Source organism: Ranitomeya imitator, chromosome 2 (assembly GCF_032444005.1).
Source record: "Ranitomeya imitator isolate aRanImi1 chromosome 2, aRanImi1.pri, whole genome shotgun sequence".
Classification (NCBI taxonomy): Eukaryota; Metazoa; Chordata; class Amphibia; order Anura; family Dendrobatidae; genus Ranitomeya; species Ranitomeya imitator.
Genome location: NC_091283.1, coordinates 148800420 through 148826857, shown reverse-complemented (window position 1 = coordinate 148826857; position 26438 = coordinate 148800420). Strand labels below are relative to the sequence as shown.

At 42.8% G+C, this 26438-nt stretch overlaps 1 protein-coding gene across 1 annotated transcript; it reads right to left on the bottom strand.

Annotated features, from left to right (window-relative positions):
* Positions 1-253: 253 nt before the first annotated feature.
* On the bottom strand, positions 254-25508 carry PSMD5 (proteasome 26S subunit, non-ATPase 5). The gene is made up of 10 exons (XM_069747436.1): positions 25015-25508; positions 7102-7246; positions 5758-5871; positions 5472-5600; positions 5183-5292; positions 4959-5101; positions 4690-4881; positions 3617-3726; positions 3383-3523; positions 254-3147 (listed from the first exon to the last, which is right to left on the bottom strand). The coding sequence occupies exons 1-10, from the start codon at positions 25185-25187 to the stop codon at positions 2890-2892; spliced, it is 1515 nt and encodes a 504-aa protein (XP_069603537.1). The 5' UTR covers positions 25188-25508; the 3' UTR covers positions 254-2889.
* Between the last annotated feature and the right edge of the window lie 930 nt (positions 25509-26438).

Genomic DNA, 26438 nt, shown 5'->3' with positions numbered 1-26438 from the left:
ACAGCAATACTTAAGTCAGTCCATAAATACCTTGTTTCTCCATCTTCCTGGAGAAATTTGTTGCAGGAGGAAGAAGAATATTCCCAGAATGATATGTGCATCTATTCCTCACCCAGGTTTATTCTTTCCCTATGAGATCAGAAGGAGTGACCAAGTAATGTGGTACTATACATAGGAATACATATCATAAAGTGGCCTCTGTTTTATCCCACATGAAAGGGGGAAAGGGCCTACATAATTAACCACTTAAACATTTTTATAATAATAATTTTATTTCTATAGCGCCGACATATTCCACAGCACTTTACATTATAGAGGGGACTTGTACAGACAATAGACATTACAGCATAACAATAAACACATCGATCAAAAGAGATACCAAGAGGAATGAGGGCCCTGCTCGCAAGCTTACAACTATGAGGAAAAGGGGAGACACAAAAGGTGGATTTTTATGTATAAAACCCATACATTTTACTATATTAACCACACATTGCCTCTTGTGTGAGGGACCACACAGCAAATAGCCTTTAAATATATATAGTTTGAAATTTTTTTTTATCAATTTTTATGTTTTCAAAGAAATTAGAAATTCAAAAGGCAGTATAGGAATGTTTTGCAGGAGTACCTAGTTGCACACTAAAGGAAGCACAGTCACCGAATATTCACCGCTCTGTTTCATACTTGGCTATATATGTGAATTCAGTCACTTGCATACAAACCTTCTAGAGGCCGTTTTTTGCTCCCCTTCTTCCCAGAGCCATAACTTTTTTATTTTTTGGTCAAAATGGCCATATGAGGGCTTGTTTTTTGCGGGACGAGTTGTACTTTTGAACAACATGATTGGTTTTACCATATTCTCTACTGGAAAATGGGAAAAATATTCCAAGTGTGATGAAACTGCAAACAAAAGTGCAATCCCACACTTGTTTTTTTTGCTTTGCTTTTTTTGCCAGGTTCACCAAATGCTAAAACTGACCTGCCATTATGATTCTCCAGGTCATTCTAAGATCATAGACACCAAACATGTCTAGGTTCTTTTTTTTCTATCTAAGTGGTTAAAAAAAAATCCAAAGTTTGTTAAAAAAAAAAAAATAAAATAGCGCCATTTTCCGATACCCGTAGCGTCTCCATTTTTCATGATCTCGGGTTAGGTGAGGGCTTATTTTTTGCATGCCGAGCTGACATTTTTAAATGATACAATTTTGGTGCAGATGCGATCTTTTGATCACCCGTTATGCATTTTACAAAGTTGCGGCGGCCAAAAAAAAGTAATTGTGGCGTTTTTACTTTTTTTCATGTTACGCCATTTAGCAATCAGGTTAATCCTTTTTTTATTGATAGGTCGGGCAATATTGAAGGCGGCAATACCAAATATGCGTATTTTTTTTTTTATTGTTTTATTTTGAATGGGGCAAAAGGGGGGTGATTTGAAATTTTTTTATATTTTAATTTTATTTTTTTTTTATTATTTTTTTTTACTTTTGGCATGCTTCAATAGTCTCCATGGAAGACTAGAAACTGCCATATACTGATCACCTCTGCTACATACAGGCGATACTCAGATCACCTGTATGTAGCAGAATTGCTCACTTGCTATGAGTGCCAACCACTGGGCGACGCTCATAGCAATCCAACAGAGACAACTGCTGGAGACCTCTGGATGTCATGCCAACCCATCGGCGACCCGTGGTCATGTGACACAGGCGCTGATGGGCGGGATTTCCAGCGCGCTTGCCGGAAACACGTGTTAAATGCTGCTGTCAAAGTTTGACAGCGGCATTTAACAGGTTAACAGCCATGGGTGGTTCGCGATTCCACCTGCGGCTGTTGTGGGCACAGGTCAGCTGTTCAAAACAGCTGGCACGTGCCGGAAAAGATGTAAGCTCACCGCCGGAGCCCACACCATAGGGATGGTGTCCGACATCAGCATATTATTAAGCCCGATGTCGGAAAGAGGTGAAGAGGTATATACAAACCTACTTTTCTCTATGCACTTGCACCTTTATAGAAAAGCACATGGTCCTGCAGTACGCAACTAGGTACTCTTACATAACATTCCTATACTGCCTATTGAATTACTAATTTCTGTGAAAACCTAAAAATGTATTTAAAAAAATGTTTCAAACTATACACATTTAAAGGCTGTTTGGGGTGTGGTCCCTCGCACAATAGGCACCTGTTTGCCTTATTACTATAATTTTATAGTAAATCTGTGGTTTATATAGTAGAACATATGGTTTTTATACATAAAATGGTTTAAGTGGTTAATTATGAAGGCCCTTTTCCCTTTTTCATGTGGGATAAAATAAAGGCCACATTATGATATGTATTCTTTCCCTAGCACAATAACTCACACAGATCATAACCTATGAGATTATAAGAAGAGGTACGAGTTCATGCCCTGCATGTATCTGGCATTAACATGAACGGAGCCGAGCTGCAATACCAGATAACAAGGACAGTAGGGGGCGTCAAACAAGGGACAAAGCACACAATCTTATACAGCATTTTGAAAGCTTAATATTTTATGACTATAGGTCATATGGGTCAGATAGGTCATTGTGTAATAAAAATATTGTTTTCATTATACCATGATTAGAGGGAAAGTTCAGCTGTATCCATCCTCTGACAAGTCAGGAGAGGTCATCTAGAGTAAGTGCCATGTGACCACTGCTGAGATCTTCACAGGCCAAATCCTCTATTGCTATCCTCGCCCCCCGTAACCAGAAGAGCAGACAGCACAGCCTGGCTCTAAGAAAGATCTAGATTTCCCACAGAAAAGTACACAAGTGCTAGAGAGAGTGGCGATTGCCGACACCAGTGTCTGTTCCTCCTGGCCATTTTTTTCCCTCTTGCCACAGCGATGTCCTGAGAAGACTAGTCTGTAACCTACTCTGCTCCTTCCACGGCCACGGAGGACACGGCTTTCACATAGTAGGGGCCCTCCCTGTGATAGGCGCGCAGTCTCAGGTAATGCTGATTCCCGAACACTTCAGCCGTGGTCTTGGCACTGATCAGAGCTTTTACAAGTTCATACTTGGCATCTTTAGAGTCTTTGTCTGGGTCGACTGTTCGATCCACAATGTACTCCATAAATCCCGGATTGTCTATCATCATCCTCTGTGCCCAGGGCTGGTTGGCGATGGCCTATAAGGAGACGGCAAACAACTCCCATTAGGACACAATCACTTAGTTGTTTTTAATCTTTCCGGTTTCTGGGAATGCTGGGTAACAATTTGGCTTACACAACTGCCCTCAGGAGGTTGCTACCCAGCTTTCCCAGGTCTCTGAATTATGAACCTGATGTGCTCTGCAGTCCAGGCCCCCATGGCCTAAGTTGTGTGAACTGTACAGGGGAGTCAGCTGTTAAAGGGAAACTCACAGTGAAAACCTTCAGAGCTCCGCAGTGCAGCTCTGGAAACGGCTGGGAGGCGATGCTGCGGAACATCTCCATCGGCTGGTTGGACAAACACTCGAACCAGGATTCAGACATGGCAAGAAGATCGTCAGTATGATTATCTGGCTGAAGAAGATCATCACACAGGAAATGAGGAGGACAGTATGAAAACGGGAGAGGACGGAGCATAACACATCACTGATTCTGGATAACACGTACCGGTAAGAACACAATGGAGGAAATGGCGTCCAAACATCGCACCCTTAGCTCTGTGGGGGCATTTTTCGCATGGTGTCCGATTCGCCTGAAAACATTAATAAATCTGCTTCCTGATAAAAGAAATGACGAGATATAAAAATTAGAACAGTGTTCAGTTAGAATTATTGGCAGTGCAGGCGAACCAGGGAGGAAGGGAGAGAGATCAAGCAAACCAACCAGGGAAGGAGAGAGATGGAGAGAACCAACCAGGGTGGGAGGGAGAGCAAAACAAACAAATGAGAGTGCGAAAAGTGCGATAGAGAATGAGAAAAAAAAAAAGAGCGCGAACGAACAAATCGGGGAGAGAAAGTGTGCAACCAAACAAAAGAATTAACGAAACGGGTAGAGAGAGAGCGAGCAAGAGCGCAAACTGGGGAGCGAAGATGAGCAAGCAAAGCAGGGAGGGAGGGAGGAAGGGTGAGCGAGCAAAGCAGGGAGGGAGGAAGGGTGAGCGAGCAAAGCAGGGAGGGAGGGCGAGCAGGAACGTAGGGCGAGCCGGAAGGTAGGGAGCGTGAGCAAACCAGGGAGGTAGGGAGGGAGAGTAAGTGAACCAGCAAGAAAGGGAGAGAGAGAGCGAGCAAGCCAGGAATGGAGGGAGAGCAAGTGAACCAGGAATGGAGGGAGGGAGAGCAAGTGAACCAGGAATGGAGGGAGGGAGAGCAAGTGAGGCAGGAATGGAGAAATGGAGACCAAGTGAACCAGGAATGGAGGGAGGGAGAGCAAGTGAACCAGGAATGGAGAAATGGAGACCAAGTGAACAAACCAGAGAGCAAAAGAGGGACAGCAATCAAGTGAACCAGAGAGAAAGGGACGGAAAAAGAGCGAGCAATCGAACGAAGGAAGAAGAGAGAGCAAAACGTAGAGGGAAAGAGAGAGAAAGTGAACATAAATAGATAGAAAGTGTAAAAAAAGAGGGAGGGACAGCAAAAAACAAAGGGGAATAGAGCAGGGAGTGGGGCAAAGATGGAGGGAAATATGGCCATGCACATCTAGACATGTAGCTCAACTCCCATACAGATGAATGCAGAATTTACCAGTTTTCTGTAAAACTTGTTTTCCTTCCAGGTTAGAACCCAGTACCCCAAGTGTGTCCACTGCTACACCAATCATGGTGGTCTCATGACCTTCTGTCATATCAAACACTTTTTGCAAGAAAGCAGGGTAATGCTCACAGATCTGCTGTGGACTCTCCATGATTGCTAGATTTCCAAAGAACTTCACCAATCCTATGAACCACAAATTGTATCAGGAGACTGACGAGCAGAAAATAAACCAAAAAATAAAGAGCACTTGAGACTGTCACCTGGCAAGTAGAACCCCGAGAACGGGTCAGAGTCTGCTCCAACTATCAAATTTGATATCTTGTCAATGACTCCTTGTTGGGCAAGATACTGGCGCCCATGAAGTGTGCCTGCTAGCGTGGTGACCATCTCTACACAGGTTACCCTGCAGAACCAGACACAAGATACACATCAAGTGCTCAGTCTACAGGCCCACGGATATATACAGGAAGGGATCAGCACTCACCGGACCAGAACGTCGTCCCCTGTGAGCTCCTCCAGTAACTGGGGCAGAATGCCGCTATTGGCACAGAAGCTCAGAGACTCAGCAGACATAGACGAGATCTCCACCACCAGCTATGAGGAGAGGCCAAAGACATTAATAATCACCACTCCAGGATAGCCATGTCATAAGGTCAGAAATACTCCCCCCAAAAATAGTGAAACAAATTTCAATATAAGCAGCAGACATAAGTAGAAAGTACGCTTCTCAGCAGAGGGTGACATTCAGCTAGAAAAAAATCCTGTGCACCCACCTCATACACGCGGTAACGAACAACGTCACTGACACCCATCACCGATCTCAGGTCGGCTAACAAGTTGCTCCCGAACAGCAGCTGTAACCCTGGCAAGCTGCGAGCGATCCTGGAGAGGGACGCAATGGCCTGAAGAGCAAAGACAAAGCAGGGATCATAAAACGCTATAGACTAAGAAATGGGGGACTGTCGGCTGAAGTCGGAAATAGAAATCTGATTGTTAGTTTTCCAAGTAATCTGTTAATAAGCGATCTTTTCTCCACCTCTTCTAAGTCACAGCGCTCACCTCCTTCGCCACTGCAATCTTGTCTTCTCCAAGGCACAAAATCATTTGTTTCAGTAGTTCCAGATTGTTCAGGATTTCTGTCATCGCCTCCGAGCTTTCCACAATCTTCCCGACCTACGATGAAAAAGATTTGCTGAGTACAACAACGATTTATTTGGACCCCCATTGCTCATTTGTCAGACAATCTTCACCCCCATCAATCACCTGTGATATAATCTAGACCCCTACGGCTCATGTTTCACACATCCTGGCCCCTGCCAATCACCTGTGATATAGCCCTGGACGCAAGCCAATCACCTGTGATATAGCCCCGGACGCAAGCCAATCACCTGTGATATAGCCCCGGACGCAAGCCAATCACCTGTGATATAGCCCCGGACGCAAGCCAATCACCTGTGATATAGCACCGGACGCAAGCCAATCACCTGTGATATAGCCCTGGACGCAAGCCAATCATTTGTGATATAGCCCTGGACGCAAGCCAATCATTTGTGATATAGCCCTGGACGCAAGCCAATCACCTGTGATATAGCCCTGGACACAAGCCAATCACCTGTGATATAGCCCTGGACGCAAGCCAATCACCTGTGATATAGCCCTGGACGCAAGCCAATCACCTGTGATATAGACAGGACCCACGCCAATCAGCTGTGATATAGCCCTGGACGCAAGCCAATCAGCTGTGATATAGACAGGACCCACGCCAATCACCTGTGATATAGACAGGACCCATGCCAATCACCTGTGATATAGCCCCGGACGCAAGCCAATCACCTGTGATATAGCCCTGGACGCAAGCCAATCATTTGTGATATAGCCCTGGACGCAAGCCAATCACCTGTGATATAGCCCTGGACACAAGCCAATCACCTGTGATATAGCCCTGGACGCAAGCCAATCACCTGTGATATAGCCCTGGACGCAAGCCAATCACCTGTGATATAGACAGGACCCACGCCAATCACCTGTGATATAGCCCTGGACGCAAGCCAATCAGCTGTGATATAGCCCTGAACGAAAGCCAATCACCTGTGATATAGACAGGACCCACGCCAATCACCTGTGATATAGACAGGACTCACGCCAATCACCTGTGATATAGCCCTGGACGCAAGCCAATCACCTGTGATATAGCCCTGGACACAAGCCAATCACCTGTGATATAGCCCTGGACGCAAGCCAATCACCTGTGATATAGCCCTGGACGCAAGCCAATCACCTGTGATATAGCCCTGGACGCAAGCCAATCACCTGTGATATAGCCCCGGACGCAAGCCAATCACCTGTGATATAGCCCGGACCTCCCATGCTTATCAGTTACACATCACGGTCCCCACCAATCACCTGTGATACAGCCAGCAGTCGCACAGTGTCCTCCGGGTGGTACAGCCCCCGGTGAAGTTCTTCCTTGTAATTCCGGGAGATGTGAAGTGGATCAGAGGCTTGAAGGAATCTTTCCAGAATCACAACACACAAAGCGACCTGCTCCCTGAGGAAAGTGGAGACACCAGGACCATGAGGAGAATAATAAGGCTATATGCCAACGATCAAGAAATATCAAGTGTTTTGGACGCAGCTGGCTGCAGATAATTGACATGCTGCGGGTCGCAAACCTGCACAGCTGGTGCACATTAAATAGAAGCACAGTGAGCATGGGATTTCTATAAATCCCATCCACTCTACTTTATATGTACTACCAATATGCATCTGTATAAAGGATCCGTGCAATTACTTATATCACTTTATACATTAATGTTTACTATGCAATCATCCCCACCTATTAATGGTTATATACAGGGTGGGCCATTTATATGGATACACCTAAATACAATGGGAATGGTTGGTGATATCAACTTCCTGTTTGTGGCACATTAGTATATGAGAGGGGGAAACTTTTCAAGATGGGTGGTGACCATGGCGGCCATTTTTAAGTCGGCCATTTTGGATCCAACTTTATATTTTTCAATGGGAAGAGGGTCATGTGACATCAAACTTATTGAGAATTTAAGAAGAAAAACAATGGTGTGCTTGGTATTATGTAACTTTATTCTTTCAGGAGTTATTTACAACTTTCTCTTTGTTTACTGCCATTGACATGTCGCAGAGGTTAACATGTGAGGAGCGGATAGAAATTGTGTTGATGTCTGGTGAATGCAGTACTCGGGTCATTGCAGCAGATTTCAATGCAAGACACCCTACGCAAGAAAACGGTCCCCATTCCCATTTTATTTAAGTGTATCCATATAAATGGCCCACCCAAAAAAGGTTGCCTCATCACTGAACATAATGTTCTGTGTAAACGGAGGGTCCTGCTCCCATTTTTGTTTTGCCCATTCTGCAAATTCAGCGCATCGATCTGGGTCACCAACCATTCCTATTTCATTTGGGTGTCTCCATATAAATGGCCCAGCCTGTATATACTTAATATTAAACACAAAAATGCCCACAACAAATATCACAATTTTTTTATACAGAGAAGTCAACTCATATTTGAAACGTCAATCAAAAAAGACCAAAAATGCTCATAGAATGTAATCCAAAATATAAAATTTTTCTTAAATCACATAAAATATTTTTTTTATAAATAGCAATAAAATACAGAGGCTGCCAAGCTACAATGAAAGGAACACACTGGCTGAATAAATAAAGTGCAAAATTATGTAAACCATTAATTGTGCAAGGTGACAAAAATTGCTACTAAATTTCCTTCAGTGAAGTGTCTATGGGATTACGGTACAACACACCTTAAATACATCAAGTAAGGAAACAAATGCAAATAATACCACTATTCATGGCTTTATCACTATGAAGGCTGAATAGCAACCAAACATACATGTGTGGCCACTGGAAAAGCGCTGCAAATGATCAAACCTAGCTTAAATCATGTAAAAAAAAAAATTAAAGAAAAGAAGGAAACTTACAAAAAAGCCAGTGTGAATCCAGTCGCCCCAACGCATGTTTTGTTGCTACTTCATCACGCCTCCTGACTGTTGGGTGACTGGATTCACACTGGCTTTTTTGTAAGATTCCTTCTTTTCTTTAAAAAGAAGGAAACTTCTTCATGGAGGAGAAGCAGGTTCACACTGACTACATGCGGCAGACGTGAGAGTCTGGTGAAATCGTGGAAAACGTTCTGCTGCTTGCCACATCCTCCAGCATGACTGGTTTGGCAGTGGGTCAGTAATTGTGTGGGGAGGCATTTCTTTCGAGGACTGCACAGACCCATCGTGAGACCAAATTTAGGTGCACTGATCCCTGGGTTCCTTTTGATGAATGACAATGTTAGGCCTCATGTGGCTGAAGTGTTTCATCAGATCCTGTATGATGAAGGCATTGAAGATATGGACTGGCCCGCCTGTTCCCCAGACCTGAATCCGATTGAATACATCTGGGACATCACGTCTCGCTCCATCCACCGTCACATTGCACCACAGACTGTCCAGGAGTTGGCGGATGCTTTAATCCAGGTCTGGGAGGAGATCCCTCAGGAGCCCATCCACCGCCTCATCAGGAGCATGTCCAGGTGTTGTAGGGAGGTCATACAGGCACGTGGAGGCCACACACACTACTGAGCATCATTTCCTTGTCTTGAGGCATTTCCACTGAAGTTGGATCAGCCTGTAACTTTATTTTCCACTTTGATTTTGAGCATCATTTCAACTCCAGACCTTCGAGGGATATTAGTTGTGCTTTACGCTGATCATTTTTAGGTTTTATCGTTCTCCACACATTCCACTATGTAATGAATAAAGATTTACAACTGGAATATTTCATTCAGTGATATCTTGGATGTGGGATTTTAGTGTTCCCTCTATTTTTTTGAGCAATATATACACACACACACACAGTCTCTGCTGTGGCACAATGTATATACACACACAGGCTCTGCTGTATATTGGGGTACATGGTATATACACATAGGCTCTGCTGTATATTGTGGCAAGTGGTTTATACACACAGTATGCTGTATATTGGGGTACATGCCATATACACACACAGGCTTTGCTATATATTGGGGTACATGGTATATACACACACAGGCTTTGCTGTATATTGGTGTGCGCTGCATATATACACAGGCTCCACTGTATATTAGGGTACATGGTATATACACGGTATATATACACAGGCTTTGCTGTATATTGGGGTACATGGTATAGTATAGACAAAAACTGAGGGCACTACTATAAATATAAGTAAATGGGATCACTGACCACACGCTAAAGAAATGTAAGTAATCAAAGAAAGTAGCGGGAAGGCAAGGATCACCATTGAATATACAAGATTTAACAAAATTATCTTTAATCCAAATTAGACAAGCAAAACAAGACGTGATTTAAAAACAATTAAAAAACCCAAATGTTTATAGATGAACAACATGAAAGGTCATATGAGTATATCATATGTATATTGGGGTACATGGTATATACACAGTATATATACACAGGCATCCTCTGTATATTGGGGTACATGGTATTTATACACACAGGCTCTGCTGTATATTGGGGTACATGGTATATACACACAGGCTCTGCTGTATATTCGGGTAAATGCTATATACACAGGCTCTGCTGTATATTGGGGTACATGGTATATACACACACAGGCTCTGCTGTATATTGGGGTGCACTGTATATACACAGGCTCTGCTGTATATTGGGGTACAACATGGTATATACACACAGGCTCTGCTATATATTGGGGTACATGGTATATACACACACACGCTCTGCTGTATATTGGGGTGCACTGTATATACACAGGCTCTGCTGTATATTGGGGTACATGGTATATACACACACAGGCTCTGCTGTATATTTGGGGTACATGGTATATACACAGTATATATACACAGGCTCCACTGTATATTGGTGTACATGGTATATATACACACAGGCTTTGCTGTATATTGGGGTACAATGCATATACACAGTATATATACACAGGCTGTGCTGTATATTGGGGCACATGGTATATACACAGGCTGTGCTGTATATTGGGGTACATGGTATATACACAGGTTCTGCTATATATTGGGGTACATGATATATACACTCACAGGCTCTGCTGTATATTGGGGTGCACTGTATATACACAGGCTCTGCTGTATATTGGGGTACAACATGGTATATACACACAGGCTCTGCTATATATTGGGGTACATGGTATATACACACACGCTCTGCTGTATATTGGGGTGCACTGTATATACACAGGCTCTGCTGTATATTGGGGTACATGGTATATACACACACAGGCTCTGCTGTATATTGGGGTACATGGTATATACACAGTATATATACACAGGCTCCACTGTATATTGGTGTACATGGTATATATACACACAGGCTTTGCTGTATATTGGGGTACAATGCATATACACAGTATATATACACAGGCTGTGCTGTATATTGGGGCACATGGTATATACACAGGCTGTGCTGTATATTGGGGTACATGGTATATACACAGGCTCTGCTGTATATTGGGGTACATGGTATATACACTCACAGGCTCTGCTGTATATTGGGGTACATGGTATATACACACAGGCTTTGCTGTATATTGGGGTACATAGTATACACACACAGGCTCTGCTGTATATTGGGGTACATGGTATATACACACAGGCTTTGCTGTATATTGGGGTACATAGTATACACACACAGGCTCTGCTGTATATTGGGGTACATGGTATATACACACACAGGCTCTGCTGTATATTGGAGTACATGATATATACACACAGGCTCTGCTGTATATTGGGTACATGGTATATACACACATAGGCTCTGCTGTATATTGGGGTACATGGCATATACACACATAGGCTCTGCTGTATATTGGGGTACATGGTATATACACACAGGCTCTGCTGTATATTGGGGTGAACTGAGGGTGTGTGTTTATAACGAGGCTGAAGTTGGTTTCTTATTCGTCAGTTTCTTATTCGGAATTTATTTCTTTTCTGTTTTTTATAGGTTTAACAACAAAAAATAGGCATCACAATAATAAAAGACAATGCAGTGAGGTGTCCTGATGTAAATAAACTTAAAAACAGCTACAAAAACAATAAAACTGGCACAAAAATGGGCATCAAAGTTGGCACCAAAGAGCGCAAAAAAAAGGGTTAAATGCCTTTGGGCCACCGATCTCACACTGCAGACATATAGAACAGAGCGCCCCACATCAAAGCCAGTTATTTCCAGCCTGGCCCAAATGGTTTCTCTGCATCAGAACCGGCATCAAAGTGGGCAGACAGTCAATTTTGGCCATTTCAATAAGTAACTGATGCTTTTAAAGAGTTAAATGACTTTGGGCCACTGATACCACAGTGCATGTATATAGAACAGGGAGCCCCACATCAAAAACAGGTCCATCCAGCCTTGCCCAAATGGCTTCTGGGCACCAGAACTGGCATCAAAGTGGGCAAGCAGCCCATTTTCACACATCTGAATAAGTAACTGATGTTTTTAAGAGGTTAAATGCCTTTGGGCCACTGATCTGACATTTAAAATACACAGATAGTGATGCCCTGCATCAATCCCATGTCCCTCCAGCCTGGCCCAAATGGGTTCTGGGCATCAGAACTGGCATCAAAGTGGGCAAACAGCCCATTTTCACAGATTTGAATAAGTAGCTGATGTTTTTAAGGGGTTAAATGCCTTTGGGCCACTTATACCACAGTGCATACATATAGAACAGGGAGCCTCACATCAAATCTAAGTCCATCCAGCCTGGCCCAAATGGCTTCTGGGCATCAGAACTGGCATCAAAGTGGGCAAACAGCCCATTTTCACACATTTTAATAAGTAACTGATCTTTATAAGGGGTTAAATGCCTTTGGGCCATTGATCTGACACTTAAAATACACAGGTAATGATGCCTCGCATCAAACCCAGGTCCCTCTAGTCTGGCCCAAATAGGTTCTGGGCATCAGAACTGGCATCAAAATGTGCAAACAGCCCATTTTCACACATTTGAATAAGTAACTGATGTTTTTAAGGGGTTAAATGCCTTTGGGCCACTGATCTGACACTTAAAATACACAGATAGTGATGCCCTGCATCAAATTCAGGTCCCTCTAGTCTGGCCCAAATGGGTTCTGGGCACCAGAACTGGCATCAAAGTGGGCAAACAGCCCATTTTCACACATTTTAATAAGTAACTGATGTTTATAAGGGGTTAAATGCCTTTGGGCCACTGATCTGACACTTAAAATACACAGGTAATGATGCCTCGCATCAAACCCAGGTCCTTCCAGCCTGGCCCAAATGGGTTCTGGGCACCAGAACTGGCATCAAAGTGGGCAAACGGCCCATTTTCTTAGATTTGAATAAGTAACTGATGTTTTTAAGTGGTTAAATGACTTTGAGCCAATGATACCACAGTGCATACATATAGAACAGGGAGTCCCACATCAAAAACAGGTCCATCCTGCCTTGCCCAAATGGGTTCTGTTTTTAAGGGGTTAAAGGGAACCTGTCACCATTTTTTTGCCTATCAACTAAAAATATCATCTAATAGAGTGTGAGTTATACATTCCCCAACTACTTGTGAACCCCCCGACTCCCCATGAATCCCCCATAAGAACCTTTTATATTGCTCCTGCACTGTATGGAAATATCATCGGTCCGATGGGCGTTGGTTCTGGCCTCTGTGCCCACCCCAAATCGGCGTGCTGTACGCATTCCGTTCTGTGAATAGCGTTGTTCGCGTACAGGTCCCGCGCGTGTGCCTTCAAATTGCCTCCTGCGCAGTATGCTTTGCCCAACTGCGGGCAAAGCCGAAAAGCAGTTGGGCGAGGCTGGATGGACTTGTTTTTGATGTGGGGCTCCCTGTTCTATATGCATTCATATAAACATCAGTTACTTATTCAAATCTAAGAAAATGGGCCGTTTGCCCAATTTGATGCCAGTTCTGGTGCCCAGAACCCATTTGGGCCAGACTAGAGGGACCTGAATTTGATGCAGGGCATCACTATCTGTGTATTTTAAGTGTCAGATCAGTGGCCCAAAGGCATTTAACCCCTTAAAAACATCAGTTACTTATTCAAATGTGTGAAAATGGGCTGTTTGCACATTTTGATGCCAGTTCTGATGCCCAGAACCTATTTGGGCCAGACTAGAGGGACCTGGGTTTGATGTGAGGCATCATTACCTGTGTATTTTAAGTGTCAGATCAGTGGCCCAAAGGCATTTAACCCCTTATAAACATCAGTTACTTATTCAAATGTGTGAAAATGGGCTGTTTGCACATTTTGATGCCAGTTCTGATGCCCAGAACCTATTTGGGCCAGACTAGAGGGACCTGGGTTTGATGCGAGGCATCATTACCTGTGTATTTTAAGTGTCAGATCAGTGGCCCAAAGGCATTTAACCCCTTATAAAGATCAGTTACTTATTAAAATGTGTGAAAATGGGCTGTTTGCCCACTTTGATGCCAGTTCTGATGCCCAGAAGCCATTTGGGCCAGGCTGGATGGACTTAGATTTGATGTGAGGCTCCCTGTTCTATATGTATGCACTGTGGTATAAGTGGCCCAAAGGCATTTAACCCCTTAAAAACATCAGCTACTTATTCAAATCTGTGAAAATGGGCTGTTTTCCCAATTTGATGCCAGTTCTAGTGCCCAGAACCCATTTGGGCCAGGCTGGAGGGACCTGGGTTTGATGCAGGGCATCACTATCTGTGTATTTTAAGTGTCAGATCAGTGGCCCAAAGGCATTTAACCCCTTAAAAACATCAGTTACTTATTCAAATGTGTGAAAATGGGCTGTTTGCACATTTTGATGCCAGTTCTGATGCCCAGAACCTATTTGGGCCAGACTAGAGGGACCTGGGTTTGATGTGAGGCATCATTACCTGTGTATTTTAAGTGTCAGATCAGTGGCCCAAAGGCATTTAACCCCTTATAAACATCAGTTACTTATTCAAATGTGTGAAAATGGGCTGTTTGCACATTTTGATGCCAGTTCTGATGCCCAGAACCTATTTGGCCAGACTAGAGGGACCTGGGTTTGATGCGAGGCATCATTACCTGTGTATTTTAAGTGTCAGATCAGTGGCCCAAAGGCATTTAACCCCTTATAAAGATCAGTTACTTATTAAAATGTGTGAAAATGGGCTGTTTGCCCACTTTGATGCCAGTTCTGATGCCCAGAAGCCATTTGGGCCAGGCTGGATGGACTTAGATTTGATGTGAGGCTCCCTGTTCTATATGTATGCACTGTGGTATAAGTGGCCCAAAGGCATTTAACCCCTTAAAAACATCAGCTACTTATTCAAATCTGTGAAAATGGGCTGTTTTCCCAATTTGATGCCAGTTCTAGTGCCCAGAACCCATTTGGGCCAGGCTGGAGGGACCTGGGTTTGATGCAGGGCATCACTATCTGTGCATTTTAAGTGTCAGATCAGTGGCCCAAAGGCAATTAACCCCTTAAAAACATGTTACTTATTGAAATTGACTGTCTTCCCACTTTGATGCCAGTTCTGATGTGGAGAACGCATTTGGGCCAGGCTGGAAATAACTGGCTTTGATGTGGGGCGCCCTGTTCTATATGTCTGCAGTGTGAGATCAGTGGCCCAAAGGCATTTAACCCTTTTTTTAGCGCTATTTGGTGCCAACTATGATGCCCATTTTTGTGCCAGTTTTGTTTTTGTAGCTGTTTTTAAGTGTATTCACATCAGGACACCTCACTGCATTGTCTTTTATTATTGTGATGCCTATTTTTTGGGACGGACTAAACTGCATATTGGGATTATAGGATGATGGGATGATGGGCTGCAATACTAGACTCCAACACTAGATGGCAGCACATTTTACAAATGCAGCCCAGGAAATGACTTCTTGTAATATAGCAAGAAGGGAATTCAATGGAAATACTTAAATGAATCAGAACATCCACAGGGCTGGATTAAAGTTTAATAATAGAACCAGGGAAAAAAGATTGTAACTATATGGGATTATGTGTAGAATATCGGGTTACACACGCCTGGTGATATATCTCATCAACATCTCATAGGAATATGGGTATAACTATTGATCTGTATGGGGATTATGGGTGAAATATCACAAATACACATGCCCAGGAACATACTTCATCTACTTCTGATAGGAATATGAGTATATCTATTGATCTGTATGGGGATTATGGGTGAAATATCACAAATACACATGCCCAGGAACATACTTCATCTACTTCTGATAGGAATATGAGTATACAGTGGGGCAAAAAAGTATTTAGTCAGTCAGCAATAGTGCAAGTTCCACCACTTAAAAAGATGAGAGGCGTCTGTAATTTACATCATAGGTAGACCTCAACTATGGGAGACAAACTGAGAAAAAAAAATCCAGAAAATAACATTGTCTGTTTTTTTATCATTTTTTTTGCATATTATGGTGGAAAATAAGTATTTGGTCAGAAACAAACAATCAAGATTTCTGGCTCTCACAGACCTGTAACTTCTTCTTTAAGAGTCTCCTCTTTCCTCCACTCATTACCTGTAGTAATGGCACCTGTTTAAACTTGTTATCAGTATAAAAAGACATCTGTGCAGACCCTCAAACAGTCTGACTCCAAACTCCACTATGGTGAAGACCAAAGCGCTGTCAAAGGACACCAGAAAAAAAATTGTAGCCCTGCACCAGGCTGGGAAGACTGAATCTGCAATAGCCAACCAGCTTGGAGTGAAGAAATCAACAGTGGGAGCAATAATTAGAAAATGGAAGACATACAAGACCACTGATAATCTCCCTCGATCTGGGGCTCCACGCAAAATCCCACCCCGTGGGGTCAGAATGATCACAAGAACGGTGAGCAAAAATCCCAGAACCACGCGGGGGGACCTAGTGAATGAACTGCAGAGAGCTGGGACCAATGTAACAAGGCCTACCATAAGTAACACACTACGCCACCATGGACTCAGATCCTGCAGTGCCAGACATGTCCCACTGCTTAAGCCAGTACATGTCCGGGCCCGTCTGAAGTTTGCTAGAGAGCATTTGGATGATCCAGAGGAGTTTTGGGAGAATGTCCTATGGTCTGATGAAACCAAACTGGAACTGTTTGGTAGAAACACAACTTGTCGCGTTTGGAGGAAAAAGAATACTGAGTTGCATCCATCAAACACCATACCTACTGTAAAGCATGGTGGTGGAAACATCATGCTTTGGGGCTGTTTCTCTGCAAAGGGGCCAGGACGACTGATCCGGGTACATGAAAGAATGAATGGGGCCATGTATCGTGAGATTTTGAGTGCAAACCTCCTTCTATCAGCAAGGGCATTGAAGATGAAACGTGGCTGGGTCTTTCAACATGACAATGATCCAAAGCACACCGCCAGGGCAACGAAGGAGTGGCTTCGTAAGAAGCATTTCAAGGTCCTGGAGTGGCCTAGCCAGTCTCCAGATCTCAACCCTATAGAAAACCTTTGGAGGGAGTTGAAAGTCCGTGTTGCCAAGCGAAAAGCCAAAAACATCACTGCTCTAGAGGAGATCTGCATGGAGGAACGGGCCAACATACCAACAACAGTGTGTGGCAACCTTGTGAAGACTTACAGAAAACGTTTGACCTCTGTCATTGCCAACAAAGGATATATTACAAAGTATTGAGATGAAATTTTGTTTCTGACCAAATACTTATTTTCCACCATAATATGCAAATAAATTGTTAAAAAAACAGACAATGTGATTTTCTGGATTTTTTTTTCTCAGTTTGTCTCCCATAGTTGAGGTCTACCTATGATGTAAATTACAGACGCCTCTCATCTTTTTAAGTGGTGGAACTTGCACTATTGCTGACTGACTAAATACTTTTTTGCCCCACTGTATCTATTGATCTGTATGGGGATTATGGGTGAAATATCACAAATACACATGCCCAGGAACATATTTCATCTACTTCTGATAGGAATATGAGTATATCTATTGATCTGTATGGGGATTATGGGTGAAATATCACAAATACACATGCCCAGGAACATATTTCATCTACTTCTGATAGGAATATGGGTATATCTATTGTTCTGTATGGGGATTATGGGTGAAATATCACAAATACACATGCTCAGGAACATACTTCATCTACTTCTGATAGGAATATGGGTATAATTATTGTTCTGTATGGGGATTATGGGTGAAATATCACAAATACACATGCTCAGGAACATACTTCATCTACTTCTGATAGGAATATGGGTATAACTATTTTTCTGTATGGGGATTATGGGTGAAATATCACAAATACACATGCCCAGGAACATAATTCATCTACTTCTGATAGGAATATGGGTATAACTATTGTTCTGTATGGGGATTATGGGTGAAATATCACAAATACACATGCCCAGGAACATACTTCATCTACTTCTGATAGGAAAATGGGTATAACTATTGTTCTGTATGGGGATTATGGGTGAAATATCACAAATACACATGCCCAGGAACATAATTCATCTACTTCTGATAGGAATATGGGTATAACTATTGTTCTGTATGGGGATTATGGGTGAAATATCACAAATACACATGCCCAGGAGCATACTTCATCTACTTCTGATAGGAATATGGGTATAGTTATTGTTCTGTATGGGGATTATGGGTGAAATATCACAGATACACATGCCCAGGAACATATTTCATCTTCTTCTGATAGGAATATGAGTATAATTATTGTTCTGTATGGGGATTATGGGTGAAATATCACAGATACACATGCCCAGGAACATAATTCATCTACTTCTGATAGGAATATGGGTATATCTATTGTTCTGTATGGGGATAATGGGTGAAATATCACAAATACACATGCCCAGGAACATAATTCATCTACTTCTGATAGGAATATGGGTATAACTATTGTTCTGTATGGGGATTATGGGTGAAATATCACAAATACACATGCCCAGGAACATACTTCATCTACTTCTGATAGGAATATGGGTATAACTATTGTTCTGTATGGGGATTATGGGTGAAATATCACAAATACACATGCCCAGGAACATAATTCATCTACTTCTGATAGGAATATGGGTATATCTATTGTTCTGTATGGGGATTATGGGTGAAATATCACAAATACACATGCCCAGGAACATACTTCATCTACTTCTGATAGGAATATGGGTATAACTATTGATCTGTATGGGGACTATGGGTGAAATATCACAAATACACATGCCGAGGAACATACTTCATCTACTTCTGATAGGAATATGAGTATAATTATTGTTCTGTATGGGGATTATGGGTGAAATATCACAAATACACATGCCCAGGAACATAATTCATCTACTTCTGATAGGAATATGGGTATATCTATTGATCTGTATGGGGATTATGGGTGAAATATCACAAATACACATGCCCAGGAACATATTTCATCTACTTCTGATAGGAATATGGATATATCTATTGATCTGTATGGGGATTATGGGTGAAATATCACAAATACACATGCCCAGGAACATACTTCATCTACTTCTGATAGGAATATGGGTATAACTATTGTTCTGTATGGGGATTATGGGTGAAATATCACAAATACACATGCCCAGGAACATACTCCATCTATTTCTGATAGGAATATGGGTATATCTATTGATCTGTATGGGGATTATGGGTGAAATATCACAAATACACATGCTCAGGAACATACTTCATCTACTTCTGATAGGAATATGGGTATAATTATTGATCTGTATGGGGATTATGGGTGAAATATCACAAATACACATGCCCAGGAACATATTTCATCTACTTCTGATAGGAATATGGGTATATCTATTGATCTGTATGGGGATTATGGGTGAAATATCACAAATACACATGCCCAGGAACATATTTCCTGAAGTAGATGAATTTGTGATATTTGTGATATTTCACCCATAATCCCCATACAGAACAATAGTTATACCCATATTCCTATCAGAAGTAGATGAAGTATGTTCCTGGGCATGTGTATTTGTGATATTTCACCCATAATCCCCATACAGAACAATAATTATACCCATATTCCTATCAGAAGTAGATGATTTATGTTCCTGGGCATGTGTATTTGTGATATTTCACCCATAATCCCCATACAGAACAATAATTATACCCATATTCCTATCAGAAGTAGATGAAGTATGTTCCTGGGCATGTGTATTTGTGATATTTCACCCATAATCCCCATACAGAAAAATAGTTATACCCATATTCCTATCAGAAGTAGATGAAGTATGTTCCTGGGCATGTGTATTTGTGATATTTCACCCATAATCCCCATACAGAACAATAATTATACCCATATTCCTATCAGAAGTAGATGATTTATGTTCTTGGGCATGTGTATTTGTGATATTTCACCCATAATCCCCATACAGAAAAATAGTTATACCCATATTCCTATCAGAAGTAGATGAAGTATGTTCCTGGGCATGTGTATTTGTGATATTTCACCCATAATCCCCATACAGAACAATAGATATACCCATATTCCTATCAGAAGTAGATGAAGTATGTTCCTGGGCATGTGTATTTGTGATATTTCACCCATAATCCCCATACAGAACAATAGTTATACCCATATTCCTATCAGAAGTAGATGAAGTATGTTCCTGGGCATGTGTATTTGTGATATTTCACCCATAATCCCCATACAGAAAAATAGTTATACCCATATTCCTATCAGAAGTAGATGAAGTATGTTCCTGGGCATGTGTATTTGTGATATTTCACCCATAATCCCCATACAGAACAATAATTATACCCATATTCCTATCAGAAGTAGATGAAGTATGTTCCTGGGCATGTGTATTTGTGATATTTCACCCATAATCCCCATACAGAACAATAGATATACCCATATTCCTATCAGAAGTAGATGAAGTATGTTCCTGGGCATGTGTATTTGTGATATTTCACCCATAATCCCCATACAGAACAATAATTATACCCATATTCCTATCAGAAGTAGATGAATTATGTTCCTGGGCATGTGTATTTGTGATATTTCACCCATAATCCCCATACAGAACAATAGTTATACCCATATTCCTATCAGAAGTAGATGAAGTATGTTCCTGGGCATGTGTATTTGTGATATTTCACCCATAACCCCCATACAGAACAATAGTTATACCCATATTCCTATCAGAAGTAGATGAAGTATGTTCCTGGGCATGTGTATTTGTGATATTTCACCCATAATCCCCATACAGAAAAATAGTTATACCCATATTCCTATCAGAAGTAGATGAAGTATGTTCCTGGGCATGTGTATTTGTGATATTTCACCCATAATCCCCATACAGAACAATAATTATACCCATATTCCTATCAGAAGTAGATGAATTATGTTCCTGGGCATGTGTATTTGTGATATTTCACCCATAATCCCCATACAGAACAATAGATATACCCATATTCCTATCAGAAGTAGATGAAGTATGTTCCTGGGCATGTGTATTTGTGATATTTCACCCATAATCCCCATACAGAACAATAATTATACCCATATTCCTATCAGAATTAGATGAATTATGTTCCTGGGCATGTGTATTTGTGATATTTCACCCATAATCCCCATACAGATCAATAGTTATACCCATATTCCTATCAGAAGTAGATGGAGTATGTTCCTGGGCATGTGTATTTGTGATATTTCACCCATAATCCCCATACAGAACAATAATTATACCCATATTCCTATCAGAAGTAGATGAAGTATGTTCCTGAGCATGTGTATTTGTGATATTTCACCCATAATCCCCATACAGAACAATAGTTATACCCATATTCCTATCAGAAGTAGATGAATTATGTTCCTGGGCATGTGTATTTGTGATATTTCACCCATAATCGCCATACAGAACAATAGATATACCCATATTCCTATCAGAAGTAGATGAAATATGTTCCTGGGCATGTGTATTTGTGATATTTCACCCATAATCCCCATACAGAACAATAATTATACCCATATTCCTATCAGAAGTAGATGAAGTATGTTCCTGGGCATGTGTATTTGTGATATTTCACCCATAATCCCCATACAGAACAATAATTATACCCATATTCCTATCAGAAGTAGATGAATTATGTTCCTGGGCATGTGTATTTGTGATATTTCACCCATAATCCCCATACAGAACAATAGATATACCCATATTCCTATCAGAAGTAGATGAATTATGTTCCTGGGCATGTGTATTTGTGATATTTCACCCATAATCCCCATACAGAACAATAATTATACCCATATTCCTATCAGAAGTAGATGAATTATGTTCCTGGGCATGTGTATTTGTGATATTTCACCCATAATCCCCATACAGAACAATAGATATACTCATATTCCTATCAGAAGTAGATGAAATATGTTCCTGGGCATGTGTATTTGTGATATTTCACCCATAATCCCCATACAGAACAATAGATATACTCATATTCCTATCAGAAGTAGATGAAGTATGTTCCTGAGCATGTGTATTTGTGATATTTCACCCATAATCCCCATACAGAACAATAGTTATACCCATATTCCTATCAGAAGTAGATGAAATATGTTCCTGGGCATGTGTATTTGTGATATTTCACCCATAATCCCCATACAGAACAATAGTTATACCCATATTCCTATCAGAAGTAGATGAAATATGTTCCTGGGCATGTGTATTTGTGATATTTCACCCATAATCCCCATACAGAACAATAGATATACTCATATTCCTATCAGAAGTAGATGAAGTATGTTCCTGAGCATGTGTATTTGTGATATTTCACCCATAATCCCCATACAGAACAATAGTTATACCCATATTCCTATCAGAAGTAGATGAATTATGTTCCTGGGCATGTGTATTTGTGATATTTCACCCATAATCGCCATACAGAACAATAGATATACCCATATTCCTATCAGAAGTAGATGAAATATGTTCCTGGGCATGTGTATTTGTGATATTTCACCCATAATCCCCATACAGAACAATAATTATACCCATATTCCTATCAGAAGTAGATGAAGTATGTTCCTGGGCATGTGTATTTGTGATATTTCACCCATAATCCCCATACAGAACAATAATTATACCCATATTCCTATCAGAAGTAGATGAATTATGTTCCTGGGCATGTGTATTTGTGATATTTCACCCATAATCCCCATACAGAACAATAGATATACCCATATTCCTATCAGAAGTAGATGAATTATGTTCCTGGGCATGTGTATTTGTGATATTTCACCCATAATCCCCATACAGAACAATAATTATACCCATATTCCTATCAGAAGTAGATGAATTATGTTCCTGGGCATGTGTATTTGTGATATTTCACCCATAATCCCCATACAGAACAATAGATATACTCATATTCCTATCAGAAGTAGATGAAATATGTTCCTGGGCATGTGTATTTGTGATATTTCACCCATAATCCCCATACAGAACAATAGATATACTCATATTCCTATCAGAAGTAGATGAAGTATGTTCCTGAGCATGTGTATTTGTGATATTTCACCCATAATCCCCATACAGAACAATAGTTATACCCATATTCCTATCAGAAGTAGATGAAATATGTTCCTGGGCATGTGTATTTGTGATATTTCACCCATAATCCCCATACAGAACAATAGTTATACCCATATTCCTATCAGAAGTAGATGAAATATGTTCCTGGGCATGTGTATTTGTGATATTTCACCCATAATCCCCATACAGAACAATAGATATACTCATATTCCTATCAGAAGTAGATGAAATATGTTCCTGGGCATGTGTATTTGTGATATTTCACCCATAATCCCCATACAGAACAATAGATATACTCATATTCCTATCAGAAGTAGATGAAGTATGTTCCTGGGCATGTGTATTTGTGATATTTCACCCATAATCCCCATACAGATCAATAGTTATACTCATATTCCTATGAGATGTTGATGAGATATATCACCAGGCGTGTGTTACCCGATATTCTACACATAATCCCATATAGTTACAATCTTTTTTCCCTGGTTCTATTATTAAACTTTAATCCAGCCCTGTGGATGTTCTGATTCATTTAAGTATTTCCATTGAATTCCCTTCTTGCTATATTACAAGAAGTTATTTCCTGGGCTGCATTTGTAAAATGTGCTGCCATCTATTGGTGGAGTCTAGTATTGCAGCCCATCATCCCATAATCCCAATATGCAGTTTAGTCCGTCCCCTATTTTTTGTTGTTTAAAGGGAACCTGTCACCCCGTTTTTTGAGATTGAGATATAAATACTGTTAAATAGGGCCTGTGCTGTGCGTTACTATGGTGTATGTAGTGTACCCTGATTCCCCATGTATGCCGAGAAATACATTACCAAAGTCGGCGTTTTCGCCTGTCAATCAGGCTGGTCTGGTCAGGTGGGCGTGTTCACAGCGTTCTTTTCTTCCCCAGGTTTCCGTTGGTGGCGTAGTGGTGTGCGCATGTCCAAGGTCCGGATTCCCTGTGCCCACGTGAAGACACAGCGCGCGATCTGCGCTGTCATTCCTTTCATCGGTGCGGGCGGCCATCTTCCTGGGGCCGCGCGTGCGCAGATGTAGTGCTCTGCTGCACGGGGCTTCAGGAAAATGGCCGCGGGATGCCGCGCGTGCGCAGAAGAGATCGCGGCGGCCATTTTCCCAAAGCCGAGTTTGCATCTCGGCTTTGGGAAAATGGCCGCCGCGATCTCTTCTGCGCACGCGCGGCATCCCGCGGCCATTTTCCTGAAGCCCCGTGCAGCAGAGCACTACATCTGCGCACGCGCGGCCCCAGGAAGATGGCCGCCCGCACCGATGAAAGGAATGACAGCGCAGATCGCGCGCTGTGTCTTCACGTGGGCACAGGGAATCCGGACCTTGGACATGCGCACACCACTACGCCACCAACGGAAACCTGGGGAAGAAAAGAACGCTGTGAACACGCCCACCTGACCAGACCAGCCTGATTGAAAGGCGAAAACGCCGACTTTGGTAATGTATTTCTCGGCATACATGGGGAATCAGGGTACACTACATACACCATAGTAACGCACAGCACAGGCCCTATTTAACAGTATTTATATCTCAATCTCAAAAAACGGGGTGACAGGTTCCCTTTAACCTACAAAAAACAGAAAACAAAAACATTCCGAATAAGAAACTGACAAATAAGTAACCAACTTCAGCTCCGAATAAGAAACTGAACGAAAAAGAAACCAACTTCAGCCTCGTGTGTTTATATATGTATAACCGGGCTCCGCTTCTCACCTGTCGCTGCCTCCCATAATGGAGAAGACGACCCCCAAGTGCAGCTCCGGGACCCTCTCTCTCAGGGCGCTCAGGGGCAGGGCCAGCGCCGCCGTTTTCAGGCTCCTCAGCGCCTCTGTGGGCTCGGAGGGTCCCGTCAGAGCAGACAGCAGCTCCTCTATGGACGCCGCCATATTTGGCTGAAAGCAAACTCCGCGAGAATGCAGTGGTTACTACAGCAACGGGATGATAAACTAGCTCCGCCCCTCCCGTGACGTCAGCGAGTCCGAGCGATTCCGACTTTTGTAGTGAAACGAAAGCGGTTGTCCTGTATACCGCTGCTGACACCTGTAGTCCTCCACAGCAGCCGCCGGTGCAGCGCTGCCCACATCTGCAGACAGGGGCGTCACTGCACACTCTGAATCCCAAATTCTGTCAGTGCTTTTTTCCCTGCCAGCTCCTCCTCCGACCTGCACAGTCAGCCTCCTACTTTCAGTATATACAGAGCAGCGTCTGACCAGTATAGTCGGAGCTCCCCTAGCGGTCAGCTCCTGCAGGTTCCCACTGACTCCCAGAGCAGGGAGGGGGGGCAGGAGGGCAGACAGGTGCAAGTGAGGGAGGCAGGAGAGCCAGGTGAGGGAGGCTGGAGAGCCAGGTGAGGGAGGCTGGAGAGCCAGGTGCAGATGAGCCAGATGAGGGCGGCAGGAGCAGGAGAGTCAGGTGCAGGGGAGGGAGGCAGGAGATCCAGGTGCAAGTGAGGCAGGCAGGAGAGCCAGGTGCAAGTGAGGCAGGCAGGGGAGGCAGGTGTAGATGAAGGAGGCAGGAGAGCCAGGTGTAGATGAGGGAGGCAGGAGAGCCAGGTACAGATGAGCCAGATGAGGGAGGCAGGAGCAGGAGAGCCAGGTGCAGGGGAGGGAGGCAGGAGAGTCAGGTGTAGATGAGCCAGATGAGGGAGGCAGGAGCAGGAGAGTCAGGTGCAGGGGAGGGAGGCAGGAGAGCCAGGTGCAGGGGAGGGAGGCAGGAGAGTCAGGTGTAGATGAGCCAGATGAGGGAGGCAGGAGCAGGAGAGTCAGGTGCAGGGGAGGGAGGCAGGAGAGCCAGGTGCAGGGGAGGGAGGCAGGAGAGCCAGGTGTAGATGAGCCAGATGAGGGAGGCAGGAGCAGGAGAGTCAGGTGCAGGTGAGGGAGGCTGGAGAGCCAGGTGCAGATGAGCCAGATGAGGGAGGCAGGAGAGTCAGGTACAGGGGAGGGAGGCGGGAGAGCCAGGTGCAAGTGAGGCAGGCAGGAGAGCCAAGTGCAAGTGAGGGAGGCAGGAGAGCCAGGTGCAAGTGAGGCAGGCAGGAGAGCCAGGTGCAGGTGAGGGAGGCGGGAGAGCCAGGTGTAGATGAAGGAGGCAGGAGAGCCAGGTGCAAGTGAGGGAGGCAGGAGAGCCAGGTGTAGATGAAG